Genomic DNA, 15,317 nt, shown 5'->3' with positions numbered 1-15,317 from the left:
GTTCAAACCTAAGCACAATCCCTGGTGAGGCCGTCCCTAGGGGACAGCCCCTGGGGGTGCAGCGCCGGGAAAGGGGCGGGGGGGGGGGGATGTGGAGAACGAGCAGCACATAAACACGTCCGTCACATGTGCCATTCTACTGTGTGGCTGCTACACACACAAGTTGCCCTGAGCCCTGGGGAAGCAGGTTTCTGACTCAGAGGATGCAGTCTATTTTAAGTAGTTCTGAAGATTCACACTTAAGTGTTGTCGTTGAGATACACTTTACTTCTAAAGACATCATAACCCACAATACATTATTTGGCTTTAAGCAGTCAATTACCATTTTAAAAGACTCTTAAATGAGGAAAGAGATCTTTTATATTTACCCACATATTCACCACTTCCAGAGCTCCTCTTTTCTTCCTGTAGATCCTCATTTCCACCTAGGATTTTCTTGCCGCACCAAAACTTGCTTTAGTGTTTCCTGAAATAAGGTCTATAGATAAAGTCTCTTTCATTTTGTTTCTCTGAGAAACTTTTTTTTTTTTTTTGCTATCATTTTTGAAAGATGTTTTTGATGGGAAATAGACAAACGGCAGGTGGGGGGGGTTTTATGTAAAGTTGTCTGTCCCTCACTCCGTTGTGTTCCAGCTCGAGTAGTTTCTGACCACAAGTGTGTGTGGTCCTCTGTTCTGTGCAAGTATCCTGTCTTTCTCCAGGTGCTTTACAACTGTTCTCTTTATCATTGGGTTTTATCCGTTTGACTATGATGTCCATCAGCAGGATTTTCTTCATGATCTTGAGGTTCTTTGAACTTCTTGAATATGTGGAGTTACATTTTTCATCATATGTGTAAAAATTTCATCTGTTATTTACTCAAATACTTTCTCAGGCCTCTTCTCTGCCCTGTCCTTCTAGGACTCCATGCGAATACACGTGCCTCGCTGTAACCAACTCCCTATTGTCTTTCCTTCGAGTCTTTTTTTTTTTTCTGTGTCCATCAGTTGGACAGTTTTTATTTTCACTCAAGTTCATTGATCTTCTATGTCTAATCTGCTCTTAATTCTGTCCAAAGTTGTTGTTTTGTTTTAATTTTCAGATATTGTTGTTTTCATCCTGAGAAGTTCCACTCGGGCTTTTAAAAATACATCTTCCAATTCATCTGTCACATTCCTGTTTTCCCGTACATCTATAAAAGCTATTTGAATATCCTTATTTAACGCCAACTGCTTCCATTTTTTCTGTATCTTTCTAGTGACTGATTTTTCTCCTGGTTACAAGTCGTATTCTCATGGCTTCTGTGTATGCCAGCTATGTTTTTGGATGCCAGACATTGTGGGTCCAGACTAGCTTTCGATCTAGGATTAATTACTTCACTACTAAGATAATACTCTGCTGGGAATCCTACCTGATGCCCCATGTGTTAAAAGTCGTTGCCATTTACCAGGTGGTGGGAATTTTATTCCCAGCCCTACATTGATTTCTGGGAACTGTTTGGCGGACTGCTTTCCAGCACTTTTCCTGGACTCAGGAAATTTCTGGTCACACATGTGCAAATCAGTACTAAGCCAGAAGACTAAGTGGACTCCTTGTAGATTTCTGCAGCCCTCTCTCTGGGAAGCTCCCTCCTCTCCAGTACAACTCCCTGCAAACTCTAGCTACTCTGGCCTCCCCAAATGCCAATTCAGCAATTCTCTTTGATTCAGCAAGACCACATTTGTTCCTTTCCCTGATCTGCAGCCTGGGAACTGCCACCAGGCACCAGGCTGGGCTCTTATGTGCTCACCTCACTCTCTACACCTTCTGCCAGGGATCACACACCTCCGCCTGTCATAGGTCTCGAAACCGCTATTTCATATACATTTTACAGTTTCTAGCTGTTCAAGGCAGGGGATTAATCTGGCCCTTGCCGCATCACCACAGCAGAAAGCATATCTTCACACTTAAAACACAGCTACCACTTAAAATTAACTACTTTTTGTAACTTATATACAACACAACTCTATAGGATTATTTCGATAGAATCATGCTTACCAGAATTCTTCCAAACTATTAGGACTTCCCCTTCATACTGAAATCTCTAATTCAAGATGCTCAGTATTTCCTTTGCATATGTCTTCTCTAGTGTACCACGAATTATCCTTTCTTGACGAAACCCCCCCACTCAATTTTTACAACGATTGAGTTTCTCCTCATGTTTAGGTCCTCTGATGAGAAGCTGTCACTCCTGACTACCAGGTTCTGCACTACTAGGATACTGATAAGACTTCCACACCAACAAGTCATTAACGTGTAATAAGCTGTGTGTTTCAGGAGAAGGCTCTTACGCTGTCTACGTAAAAATACCTCCCTCCTTTCTGAACTCTGCTGGGTGGGACCTGCATTCTCAGTGCACTGACAGGATTTCTCCTATCAGTCTGACAGATTTCCCATATTCACGGCACTCGTGCGGTTTCTAGATTACATGAGTCCTCTGATGAGCCATGAGCTGTGACTTCCTGCTGAAGGCAGTCCCACACTCACTGCATCCATAGTATTTATCTCCTGTGTGAATTCTCTGATGCCTCATAAGGTGTGACTTTCTAGTGAAAGACTTCCCACATTCACTACATTTATAGGGTCTTTCTCCTGTGTGAATTCTCTGATGTATAATGAGCTGTGCCTTCTCAAAGAAAGCTTTCGCACACTCACTGCACCCATAGGTTTTCTCTCCTGTGTGATTTCTTTGATGCTTAATGAGCTGCACTTTCTGAACAAAGGCTTTCCCACATTCACTGCACTCGTAAGGTTTCTCCCCTGTATGAATTCTCTGGTGCCTTAGAAGCTGTGGCTTCCAGGCAAAAGCTTTCCTGCATTCGCTACATTCAAAGGGTTTTTCTCCAGTATGGGTTCTCTGATGATGAACGAGGCTTGACTTCTCGCTGAAGGTTTTCCCACAGTCCCTGCACTCATAGGGCTTCTCTCCTGTGTGCGTCCTCTGATGTGATATCAGGCTTGACTTCTGGGTGAAGGCTCTCCCACACTCACTGCACTCATAAGGCTTCTCTCCAGTGTGAGTTCTCTGATGCGTCAGGAGCTGTGACTTCCCAAAGAAGGTTTTTCCACATTCAACACATCCATAGGGTTTCTCCCCTAAATGGGTTTTTTGATGTCTGATTAGCTCTGACTTCTTAAAGAATGCTTCTTCACAGTCACTGCACTGATAGTTCTTCTCTCCTGTATGAGTTACTTGATGCTTCACGAGCTGTGGTTTTCGGACAAAGGCTTCACCACACTCCCTGCATTCGTAGGGTTTCTCTCCTGTGTGGATCCTCTGATGCCTAATGAGGAGTGAGTTCCTGCTGAAGGCTTTGGTACACTCATTACATGCATACGGTTTCTTCCCCGTATGAGTCCTCTGATGAGTGATGAGCTGGGACTTCCAAAAGAAGGCTTTCCCACAATCACCACATTTATAGGGTTTCTCTCCTGTATGTGTTCTCTGATGTGTAATGAGCTTTAATTTCTGGGAGAAAGCTTTCCCACAGTCACTGCAGCCAAATGGTTTCTCGACAGTATGCGTCCTCTGATGTCTTTTAAGCTGTGACTTCCTGCTGAAAGCTTTTCCACATTCGCTGCATCCGTAGGGCTTCTCTCCCGTATGAGTTCTCTGATGTAAAATGAGTAATGACTTCCTACTGAAAGCCTTCTGACACTCACCACACCCATACGGTTTTTCTCCTGAATGAGTCCTTTGATGAATAGTGAGCAATGACTTCTGTGAGAAGGCTTTTCCACATTCACTGCATCCATAGGGCTTCTCTCCTGTATGAGTCCTCTGATGTATAATAAGCTGTGACTTCTTATTAAAAACTCTGCCACACTCCATGCATAAATAAACTCCAGTATGTGTAATATGGTCTGCAATGAGCCACGACTCTCTACTGCTGGCCTTTCTACATGTATTGCAATCACAGTATTTTATTCCACCATGGGTTCTATCAGGTTTGATGTAGAATAAAAATTTCTTACTGAGCTCATCAAGTTTCTTTCTTCCAAGGTTATTTTTTGAAATAAGAAACTCAAAACGATGTTTCAAATGTTTTTCACCTGTGCCACATTTATGGGGTCTCATTGCTAAATGAACAAAGTTAATGCTTGAATGAAATATTTTCCTAAAAACATCACATTCATCGCCTCTCTCCATACTTCTAAGCTCGTCTTGATTATCCTGGTGCCACATTTTGAGACTGTTATCTAGCCAGACTTCTTCTAAAAAGGAAAAAAATGAATCATACTGTGTAAATCCCCCAATGATTATGCTTATTGAACAAAACTTCTGAAATGGAGCCTAGGATTCCAGTTAAAAAAAAAAAAATCTCCCAAATACAATCTCTCCTTATGGTACATGAAAAATGTTCACACACACTGTATGTTAACAAACTGGAATTTAAACATGAGAAACAGTAGGTTCCTGTACTAGCGTTACATTTAAAGAACATTCTCATTCAAGACCATCACCTGAATCACTGATATCACTAACTTCACCATCACTGAAACTATCTCTTGGAGTTATCAAAGAGTTCTCCAGAGCTCAGCATCAACACTTTTATTTAGGATTTTTGACATTTTAACTGAATGTATATAATCTACATAATGAATCTACATGTAATCCTATCAATGAAAATTATTCCAAACCACAAGAATTCTTTTAACATTAGGACAGGCTTTTTTTCACCAAGTACAATTGTTTGTGATTTCTACAACACAACCTTTTATTGGATTATTTTTAAATGAATGTTTGTTTGCTTTATGATATTATTTATTAGCAATGGTGAGGTAATATTCCCAATATACCCTGAAAGATAAAAGATCTGCCAAGACTTCAAATACAAGGCAGCTACTTCTCTTCTGCAGGATTTTTTGGAGGGAAGGGGGTTGGGGAGGTAGAGCCGAATCTAATCCTCAGACATATCAGAATGTCCGAACAAGGACCAACTAGAGCTGCTGGTATGGAGAATAAAAGGATTCAGTGTTTTGAGGTTGAGTGAGTGGACGTATTAACACTATTCACTGAGTGGCTCAGTCGATTAAACGTCCCAACTTCAGCTCAGGTCATGATCTCACAGTCTGTGGGTTCGAGCCCTGTGTCGGGCTCTGTGCTAATGGCTCGGAGCCTGGCGCCTGCTTGGGATTCTGTGTCTCCCTCTCTCTCTGCCCCTCCCCCACTCACACTGTCTCTTTCTCTCTCTCAAAAATAAACAAACATTAAAAAAAAGAAAGAGTAGGGACACCTGGGTGGCTCAGTCGGTTAAGCGTCCGACTTCGGCTCAGGTCATGATCTCACGGTTTGTGGGTTCGAGCCCTGTGTTGGGCTCTGTGCTGACAGCTGGGAGCCTGGAGCCTGCTTCAGATTCTGTATCTCCCTCTCTCTCTGCCCCTCCCCCACTCATGCTCTGTCTCTCTCTCTCTCAAAAATAAATAAACTTAAAAAAATAAAGGAAAAAAGAAAAGGTGATCAGGTTTTTTACCCCTTTGCTTAAAAACCCTTTGGTAAATACAAGCTTTCATCCTGACTCACGTGCCCTTGCATGTCCTGGTCTCTTCCAACCTCTCTGACTTCCGCTCACAGGCTCTTCCTCACTACTGCTAAGCCACAGTGAATGCCTTCCCATCCCTTCCATCCCAAAGGCCTTTTCTGCCTTAGGACCTTTTCATTTGCTGTTTTATTTGACACGCTTTTCCCAGCTTTCAGCAAGCCTGGCTCATTTAAGGGTAAACATCATTTCAAGAGCATACTAACGATACCCTTCCTGGCTCTCACCAAACAGGTAATCACCTTACTTCTGTGTCTCCCACGGGAATGTAAACCCTGGGGGCAGGGAAAAGGCTCGTATTTTTCACTACTGTATCCCCAGGACACAGCACACAGCAAGTGTTCAACGCACGCAGGATCAGTACTGTTCACTCATACTGAACTTTTTTTATTTTTTTTTAACATTTATTTATTTTTGAGATAGAGAGAGACAGAGCATGAACGGGGGAGGGTCAGAGAAAGAGGGAGACACAGAATCCGAAATAGGCTCCAGGCTCTGAGCGGTCAGCACAGAGCCCGATGCGGGGCTTGAACTCATGGACCTCGAGATCATGACCTGAGCTGAAGTCGGACGCTTAACCGACTGAGCCACCCAGGCGCCCCATAACTGGACTTCTAAAGCAGTGCCCTTCCGTGCCATTAATCTTGATCATTAACTTTACATTTTAATACAAATGCTTCGTGTCTGATACTGAACTATTGAATAAATACAGTTTTGCATTTTCTTCTATATTAAAATTCTCTGGTCCTGTGAGGCTATGTCATGGCTACTTCTCTCAATTCCTCTCATTCTTTTTTTTTTTTTTTTTAATAATTTTTTTTTTCAACGTTTATTTATTTTTGGGACAGAGAGAGACAGAGCATGAACGGGGGAGGGGCAGAGAGAGAGGGAGACACAGAATCGGAAACAGGCTCCAGGCTCTGAGCCATCAGCCCAGAGCCTGACGCGGGGCTCGAACTCACGGACCGCGAGATCGTGACCTGGCTGAAGTCGCACGCTCAACCGACTGCGCCACCCAGGCGCCCCTCCTCTCATTCTTTATACAGCAGCTGTTCTAAACTAGTAGATGAACATAAAAACTATCTTCACAGGTGGTGGTTTCTAAGCTACATATACCCAGACCTAATAATCCATGTGAAGGGTACCCAGAGATCCATAATTTGAAATATTTCTTAAGGTGAGCAGAGACACTTGCTTAGATGAAAACCTTTGCACTAAAGAAATATTTGATAAACAAGAAAGGTCCTGCCTTACCTGGCCCCATAACAGTCAATTAATGAAACAATTAATCAGTACACACCATAAATCCTACAGACAACAGAGAAGAATACGTTATTTGCCATCTTTCTACGTGGGGAAAAAAACCTGTAAGATCTAATTGTTTAAAAATTCCAGATAACGTCTGACCAGGGCCAAGATTCCTACAATACAATACTAAGTGGGCAGAGACTTCAGAAAGGCTGGGAGTCAACAGTCTCTGGAGGTAAAAAAGGGGCCACCTGAAGAGAGGGACACTGTCTACGTGAGGAAAAGATATGATAATCAATGGCCCACGTGCAGAGAAAAATGTATGAAATGCGTGGAGGAAGAAACTAGTTCTGATGCAGCTGACCCTGACTTCTGGACCAAGAAAATACAAACCAAAACTGAATAAAATGCTGCTATACCATGAGTTCTTCAATATAAATGTAGTTAAAAGATCACATGGCACATGGGGGTCTTGAGCCCAGCAGACGATGGGTTGAATGAGGAGCTTGGAGAAGACGAACATCAAAGGCACCAAAAAGCACCACGGAGCTGACCGCACAGGGTCAGTCTGCACAGAACAGGGAAAGAGGCAGAGCCCTCTGACCAGGTTCACGGTGTTAGCTTTTCATTCTGTATCCTTAGATTCACTGTCTGCTCTCTCTGGGTTTAAAATAGAAATCGGACCAATTAGAGGGACAAATTAGAGGGACTGACTCAGTGTTCCTTTAACAGGAAAAATTTATGAACTCATAAAGAGTTATGAGTAAAGAAGCCTAGCCCTGCAGGCTAGAAGTGCGGGAGAGAAGGGAAAGGAGACCGAGGAGCTGGGAAGAAGAGCCCAGCCCAAAAGCAAGGCCCTAAGTGCTAGCCCCCAACTTATGCTGCTGTATAGGAAAGGGGGTATGTGCCGCTATCAGCTCTGTGCAAAAAGGACACATCCTGATGTGGAGACCAGGACAGAGAGCACATGAAAACCCAGAAGGAACTCAGGGCACCAGTCCTGAGCCAACTCTAAAGATTTAGGAATTTCAACCAGTTTTATAAATAACATTTCAAACTAACTTTTCAAAACATTGTAACCTGACATCAAAAACCTTATTAAACTTTCACTGTCTGTCACACACCTGATTACCTCTCACCTGAAAAGTTCTGACTTAGAACTTCATCTATTATCCATGGCTCTTCCTGCTCCAGCTTGAAAATCCCATGAGGCTTGATAATTTGATAACCTGTTAATTAGAAAAACAGACAACTTGGACCCAACTGCTTGGGCTGACGGACTCTTAAACATGAAGAATATTTACCACGAAGGCTAGAAAATAAACCAAGTGAACCAAAATCTTGTGATTGCATATCAAGTGATCCTTGAAGTCTGCAACTCAAATCCAACATTAGTAAACATCTTCCAGGTGCCACAGTTACTAGACTCACGCTGTTTCCACGAGAACACTCTTACCCAAGAACACTAGGTTGCTATAGTTCTCCAGCATCACGTCTCTGTACAAGTTCTTCTGCGTAGGATTAAGTAGCCGCCACTCCTCCAACGTGAAGTCCACAGCCACATCCTCAAATGAGATCTAGAAAAGCGGATTTGCTATTAAACCTGAATGGGCTCCATGCAGAATACATGCTTTCTTCTCCACGGTGCCAGGCAGCCGCAGGGACCCCTAGCTCCCGGTCCTGGTGCATGTGTGTCACACTTCCCTCCTGAGTGTGGGCTGCACTTACGGGCTCACCTCCGCTGAACACAATAATGATGGGATGCCACTGCTGAGATCAGGTCACAAAAGAAGGTCACTTCCATCTGGGGAACCCTCCTTGCTCTCAGGGGGAATCCAGCTGCCGTGCCTTGAGGCAGGCCTGTGGAGAAGCCCATGTGGCCAGGCACTGAGGCCTGCCCACTCCCACGTGAATGAGCTTGGAAGGGGAGTACCTTCCTGTTGCACTCTGAAAGGACCTCAGCCCTTCCTAACCTCTTGAGCACAGACTTGTAGGAGACCCCGACTGGGAACCAAATGTGAGCGCAGCTGGAAAATTTCTAACCCAGAGAAACTGTGAGATAAATGTTGATGTTATTAGCCACGGAGGTTGTGGTAACTTGTTACACGGAAACCGAGAACTAACATAATATCCTAACTGTGCACTATACTTTGAGAGAGAGACAAAATGTTAAAATATTTATCATTATGGATTTACTTGTCTATCCATCCATCGATCCATTACAAAAGAATTTGGAACAGGTTGTATTTAAAGTCACTGTGCTTCTCAAAGAAGGTACCACTGGGTATTTGGGAACAATTCTTAGCTGAGGCCCATGCAGTGTAAGACCCTCAGCATGCCTGGCTTTTATGTGCAAAATGACAGTAATGTTTTTTGGTTACTGTCAAAACCCAAACCAAACCTACATATTTATTATTATCATTATTCGTCATCATATCATTATTATCATTATTTTAGTATTTATTTATTTTGAGAGAGAGAGACAGAGCATGAGCAGGGCAGGGGCAGAGAGAGAGGGAGACTCAGAATCCGAAGCAGGCTCCAGGCTCCGAGCTGTCAGCACAGAGCCTGACGTGGGTCTTGAACCCACCAACCGTGAGATCGTGACCTGAGCTGAAGTCAGATGTTTAATCCACTGAGCCAGCTAGGTGCCCCCCCGCCCCCCCCATTATCTACATATTTAAAACACTCTTCTCCCTCCAGGTGGTTTTGCACCCAAGTAGTAACAATTAACTGGCTCCTTCACATATCTTCTTGAACACATGTTTTGAGCATTAAGGCTCCCCAAACCGGAAAAAGTGTTAGAAATATAAATATGAGTAGAACAAAAACCATGTTCTTAAATACTTTTTGGTCTTTTCAGGCCAGGAAATAAGGTGTTACAAAGGTCATGAAACAAGTAGACACAGGGTTTTGGGACAAAAGGCAAAGGAACTACAATAACAAAAACGAAATGATGTGGAAGAACAACAATGTTGCATGACTCACGTTATCTGAGTTTAAGACTTCCCATAATGCCCCAGTGATGAAGACAATGGTAGTATTAGACAAAAGTTGAATGAACCAGTACAGACAGCCTAAAAATAGACCCCCCTAAACATGCTCGGTTCATTTTTTACAAAATGAATGCCATGAAGAAAGGAGTTTTTTCAACAAATGATGCTAGAACCCATAAGCAAAAGAATAAACCTCAACACATACCTCATACCATATAAAAATGAATTCAAAATGGATCACAGGCCTAAATGGGGGGAAAAAATCATAAAGCTCTAGGAAAAAACCCGTGTGATCTTGGGTTTGGCAATGAGATTAAAATAAGAATGGGGGGGGGGGGCGGGGAGGGACACCTGGGTGGCTCAGTTGGTTAACTGTCCAACTTTGGCTCATATCATGATCTCACAGTCCATGAGTTTGAGTCCTACGTAAGGCTCTGTGCTGACAGTTCAGAGCCTGGAGCCTGCTTCAGATTCTGTGTCTCCCTTTCTCTCTGCCCCTCCCTTGCTCGTGCTCTGTCTCTCTCTGTCACTCAAAAATAAATAAACATTAAAAAAAAAATTTTTTTTTTTCAGTTTATTTTGAGAGAGAAAGAGCATGTGAGCCGGGTAGGGACAGAGAGAGAATACCAAGCAGACTCTGCACTGTCAGAGCAGAGCCCAATGTGGAGCTCAATCTCACAAAGCACAAGATCATGACCTGAGCCAAAACCAAGAGCTGGACACTTAACCTACTGAACCACCCAGGCGCTCCTTGGCAATGAGATTTTAGGTACAACACTGAATGCATGGTCAACTTGAATGCATGGTCAACTTAAGAAAAAAATCAACGAAATGGACTTTTTCAAAATTGAAATTTTTTCCTATATAAAAGATGCTGTTAAGAAAAGACAAGGCACGGACTATGACAAAATATTTGAAAACCACTTATCTGATGGAGCGTGTGTATTCAGAATAAATAATTCGTGAAACTCAACAATAAGAAGATACAATTAAAAAATGGGTGTCTCTTGAAACAAGGGAAATAAAAGCAAAAACGAACTACTGGGACCTCATCAAGATAAAAAACCTTCTGCACAGCAAAGGAAACCATCAACAAAGGTAAAAGGCAACCAGCAGAATAGGAGAAAATATTTGCAAATGACATATCTAATAAATGGTTAGTATCCAAAATATATAAAGAACTGATACAATGCAACACCCCCCAAAATGTAATCCAATTAAAAATGGGCAATAGACATAAACAGACATTTTCCCAAAGACATGTGGATGGCCAACACAGGAAAAGATGCTCAACATCACTCATCACCAGGGAAATGCAATCAGGGAATGGCTAAAATTAACAACACAAGAAACAACAGGTGTCAGCAAGGGTGCAGAGAAAAGGGAACCCTCTTACACTGCTGGTGGGAATGCCAACTGGCACAGACCCTGTGGAAAATAGTATGGAGGTTCCTCGAGAAGTTAAAAATAGAGCTACCCTACAATCCAGTAATTGCACTACTGGGTATCTACCCAAAAAATACAAAAACACGAATTCAAAGGGATACATGCACCCCGTTTATAGCAGCATTATCTACACTAGCCAAGATGTGGAAGCAGCCCAAGTGTCCATCAGCAGATGAAAAGATACAGAAGACGTGGTATACGTACAATGGAATATTATTCAGCCATGCAAAAGAATGAAATCTTTCCACTTGCAACAATGTGGATAAAGCTAAGTAAGTTAAGTCAGAGAAAGATAAATACCGTCTGATTTCACTCTTATGTGGATTTTAAGAAACAAACGAGCAAAGGAAAGAGAAAGAGAGAGAGAGAGAGAGAGAGAGAAAGGCAAACCAAGAAACACTGTTAACTGTAGAGAACACACTGATGGTCACCAGAGGGGAGGCGGGAGGGGGGCATGGGGGAAACAGGTGATGGGGATTAAGAGCACACTCATGATGAGCGCCAGGTGACATATAGGACAGCTGAATCGCTGTATCGTACACCTGAAACAAATCTAACACTCTGTTAACTATGCTGAAATTAAAATAAGAAACTTAAAAAAAAAAAAAACCTCTTATTTAAAAAAAAGTCAGCTAACCAAAAAATAGACAAAAGATCTTAACAAGCACTTAACTGAAGAAGATGTACAGATAAAAAATAAACATATGAAAACATGTTCAACATCATTTGTCAATAGGGAAATACAAATTAAAACTATAATGGGACACTACATACCGATTAGAATTGCTAAAAACAGTGCTCGCTTCGGCAGCACATATACTAGAATTGCTAAAAACAAAACAAAAACAAAAACAAAAGCAAAACACCCACACAAAAAGTGACACATGCCAGTGAGGATGCAGGGCAACAGCTCTCCTGCCGTGAAGTTGGGAACGCCAAAAGGGCAGTGACTCCGGAAGATGTTTTGGGGTTGAACAGAGACTTACTACTCCCAGGTACGTGCCCAAGGACACTCAAAACTTCTGCTCGCCTCAAGATTTACGTTCAAATCTGTATGCACATGAACACAATTGCTAAAATCTGGAAGGAACCAAGCAGCCCTTCAGAAGTGAAAGGGTAAGCAAACTGGCAGGTTTGTACAAGGGGGTGCAACCCAGGGACCGCACTCAGCAGGAAAAGGAGCCAACTACTGATTCAAACAAGGGCGATGAATCTCGAAGACACAAGTGAAAAAAGGTAGTAGCAAAAGGTTATATGCTAATGAGTCCATTCTATGACATTCTGGAAAAGGCAAAACTGCAGTGACAGAACAGATGAGTCGCTGCTGGGGTTAGGGACGCGTGGAGGTGAGACGGGGAATTTCTGTGGAGGCTGGAGCTGTTCTAAATCCCGACTAGGATGCTGGTCATGTTAATTTATACACGTCCTGATCACGGGGAGCCCTCCCATGGGCCGAGACATCTGGATACGCTCCCGGTGAGCTTGTCGTTACCCGTGTGGATGCTCAGGAGCAAGGCCCCCACACTCACCAACAGACGTGCCCCGTCAACCCAACGTGGAGACCAAACCTGCCTCCACCACAAAGCCCTCGAGTATGTGACTGATTGCCACCAGGACCCAGAAGACGCTGGCCCGTGGAGACTCAGATTCCGTCCTCACTGGGGCCTGTGCACATGCCGCCCGTGCCATCAGAAGAGGCTGAAATGGCCTGGACGTCACGTCTGGCCTTCCACATGCTGGCCGTGGCTAGAAACTGCCCAGATACAAGTTCCTGTGCCGAGGGCCACGACATTGACAGGTAGCTCTCATCGGGCCCTCTGCCCCGGCCAGAGGGTTTCACTGGACTCTGACTGCAGCTGACACCCTCTTCAAGTTTGGTTTAGCGTCCCCATGGGTTCCACTGACTTGGACCACACTATCCAGGCACTACAAGACCACATTTGTTCCTTTCTGCGGTTCCCTGGATTCACTGCATCTGAGAAGGGCCCCAGATGAACCATGCAGTTGTCTCAGTGGACACTTAAGGACAGACTTATGTGACTGATGGGAGGGGTCAAGATAGCCCCAGCCCAGATTACACAGCTCAAATGGGCATCCTGGGGCCTCAGTGCAGTAAGTCCCCAAAAGACACTTCTCTTTGCTGCCATGTGAAGACCAGGCTGTCTTCACAGACACACCCATCTTCCACAGTTACTGAGACCTCAGGCTCCATGGGGGACACAGCAAAAGGCTTCCATCCCCTATGACCTCTTCCTGAAGATTTGACGAATGTGAGATTATATAAAACTGTTTTAAAATCTTTTGAAAATTCTGGAGGTTTTGCTAGCCGATTCTTAAACATGATGCATCTTTCCGGTTGAGTTAGATAAAAATATCTGTACCTCTTACATACACCCTTTCCAGACAAAGCGTCTGGACGAAAACAGATGAGCTTTTAAAAAGTTGTGGGAGTGCCTGGGTGGCTCAGACTTCAGCTTAGGACAGGATCTCATGATCATGGGATCAAGCCCCAGCATTGGGCTCTGCATTGAGTGTGGAGCCAGCTTGGGATTCGCTCTCCCTTTCTCTCTCTCTCTGCTCTCTGCCACTCTCCCCTGCTTGTGCACGCTCTCTCTCTAGAATAAAAATTAAAAATAATTTAAAATAAATAAAGTTTTGATTACTAAATGGGGTACACTGATACAACAGAAAAACAAAAACAAAATCAACCTAGCACCTGGGGAAGCATGGGGGTAGAGAAGTACATGAATGATGTTTGTTCTCTGGACTTGCTCCTAAAAGCTTCCCCCTCCTCCTGGAAAAAACAAAAAGCAAAAGACACACCTCCCAATGCTGCCTCTCCAAGCTCTTGCGAATTCTCTGGATTTAGACTGACTGCTGAGCCAACACAGATGCCTTCCCGGCAGGGCTGACTGGAGACAGCAGACGGCAGCCTCAGTTCCTGTACTTTCCAGGAAGAGCATCCCCAGAAGTTGCCCACATCTAAAAGGGTGGACTAATAAACTGGGGTCGTGGACACAGCGATTTGGAAGTAAATGCCCCAAGCACTTCCTCTAAAGCCAAGGACTAAACTACATTATTCAGACTTGACTAGAAACCCAGGGCAGAAGGGCCCACAGTGGAAAGCCACACTGGGGGCCGGCCCTGCTTGAGGTACCCTCCGTAAATCCTTTGTTTCCAGAAAAACCACACATGTCCTCTAGGGTTGCACTTCTGACCTGTGTACCCCAACCTTCGTGACACTCTCCATTTCTTGAGTCAAGAAAGTAAAAAGAGCTAAAGGCAGATACACCCACGCCCAGCTTTTGCCAACAGAAGCAAAGATATTTCTATCCAAAATGTACCAAAATTCCAACTGAGAGAATATGGGGACCATCTGAAAGTTTTGTAGTGGTCAATTCGGCCGGATGATTTAGGTTTCTTTCCTAAAACTGGAACACAGGTAAGATAGGTATAGGGGCCCACTGTTTCAGTCCTGAAACAAACTCTGTTCTGAGCTTTCCTTCAAATTTGTGCCCTTAGCTCACACTGAGGAACTCTAATTTCTTAGCACTGCGTAATATGTTTATTATAGGGCTGCTATTTAGGACTGTGTCCACTCTCTCATCCCCATCAATAGCTGTCCAAATATTTTGGGCTCTGCATCATCAGCAAGGTTTGCTTCTACTGAGTAACTAGTCTGCTTTTCGTCAGAGGAGACCACGTAACTATTCCCGCTTCCCTTCCTGTCTCCACTTCTGGGAACATTGAGGACAGCGGGCAGCTCACCTTCTTGTACATCCATGCTTCAACTTTAAGACTTTTGTATGATTCCACAATCCACTTTGTTCTTCTCTGACATCTTCTTTCCCAAGTTTGTATTTTCTGATTATGACTCAAATGTATTTAGAGCTTTCCTACAAACCTCTCATATCTACATATAAAAACTGCCAGATAATAAACAAGTAACTCACCTGTGACTTGATCATTTTCAGCTGCTTGGAAAATCTGCTCTGTTCTGATGCTCTGGAGAGAGGCCTCTGGTCAAATGTCTGTACACTGAGAATGCACCCCTAGTCCTGAGGCCTCT

At 43.6% G+C, this 15,317-nt stretch overlaps 1 protein-coding gene across 2 annotated transcripts; it reads right to left on the bottom strand.

The window, feature by feature from the left end:
* Positions 1 to 239: 239 nt before the first annotated feature.
* ZNF605 (zinc finger protein 605) lies at positions 240 to 15,311 on the bottom strand. 2 transcript variants are annotated; one of them, XM_040464181.1, is made up of 5 exons: positions 15,202 to 15,311; positions 8,263 to 8,383; positions 7,946 to 8,035; positions 6,813 to 6,866; positions 4,123 to 4,233 (listed from the first exon to the last, which is right to left on the bottom strand). In XM_040464181.1, the coding sequence occupies exons 1-4, from the start codon at positions 15,214 to 15,216 to the stop codon at positions 6,844 to 6,846; spliced, it is 249 nt and encodes an 82-aa protein (XP_040320115.1). In that variant the 5' UTR covers positions 15,217 to 15,311; the 3' UTR covers positions 4,123 to 4,233; positions 6,813 to 6,843. The 2 variants fall into 2 exon arrangements, with proteins under 2 accessions (XP_040320114.1, XP_040320115.1); XM_040464180.1 differs by lacking the exon at positions 6,813 to 6,866 and having other exon boundaries at positions 240 to 4,233.
* Positions 15,312 to 15,317: the final 6 nt, after the last annotated feature.

The sequence above is a fragment of the Herpailurus yagouaroundi genome, unplaced genomic scaffold, assembly GCF_014898765.1.
Source record: "Herpailurus yagouaroundi ecotype Mexico unplaced genomic scaffold, PumYag 437, whole genome shotgun sequence".
Lineage (NCBI taxonomy): Eukaryota > Metazoa > Chordata > Mammalia > Carnivora > Felidae > Herpailurus > Herpailurus yagouaroundi.
This window is presented reverse-complemented; position numbering and strand designations above follow the sequence as displayed.

Excerpts from the sequence above, each read along its gene's own strand:
- ZNF605 (XM_040464180.1), bottom strand. Across the intron at positions 8,036-8,262 it reads TAGCAACCTAGTGTTCTTGG|GTTATCAAATTATCAAGCCT; the intron begins GTAAGAGTGTTC and ends TCTAATTAACAG. Across the intron at positions 4,234-7,945 it reads TCTAAGTCAGAACTTTTCAG|AAGAAGTCTGGCTAGATAAC; the intron begins GTGAGAGGTAAT and ends TTTCCTTTTTAG.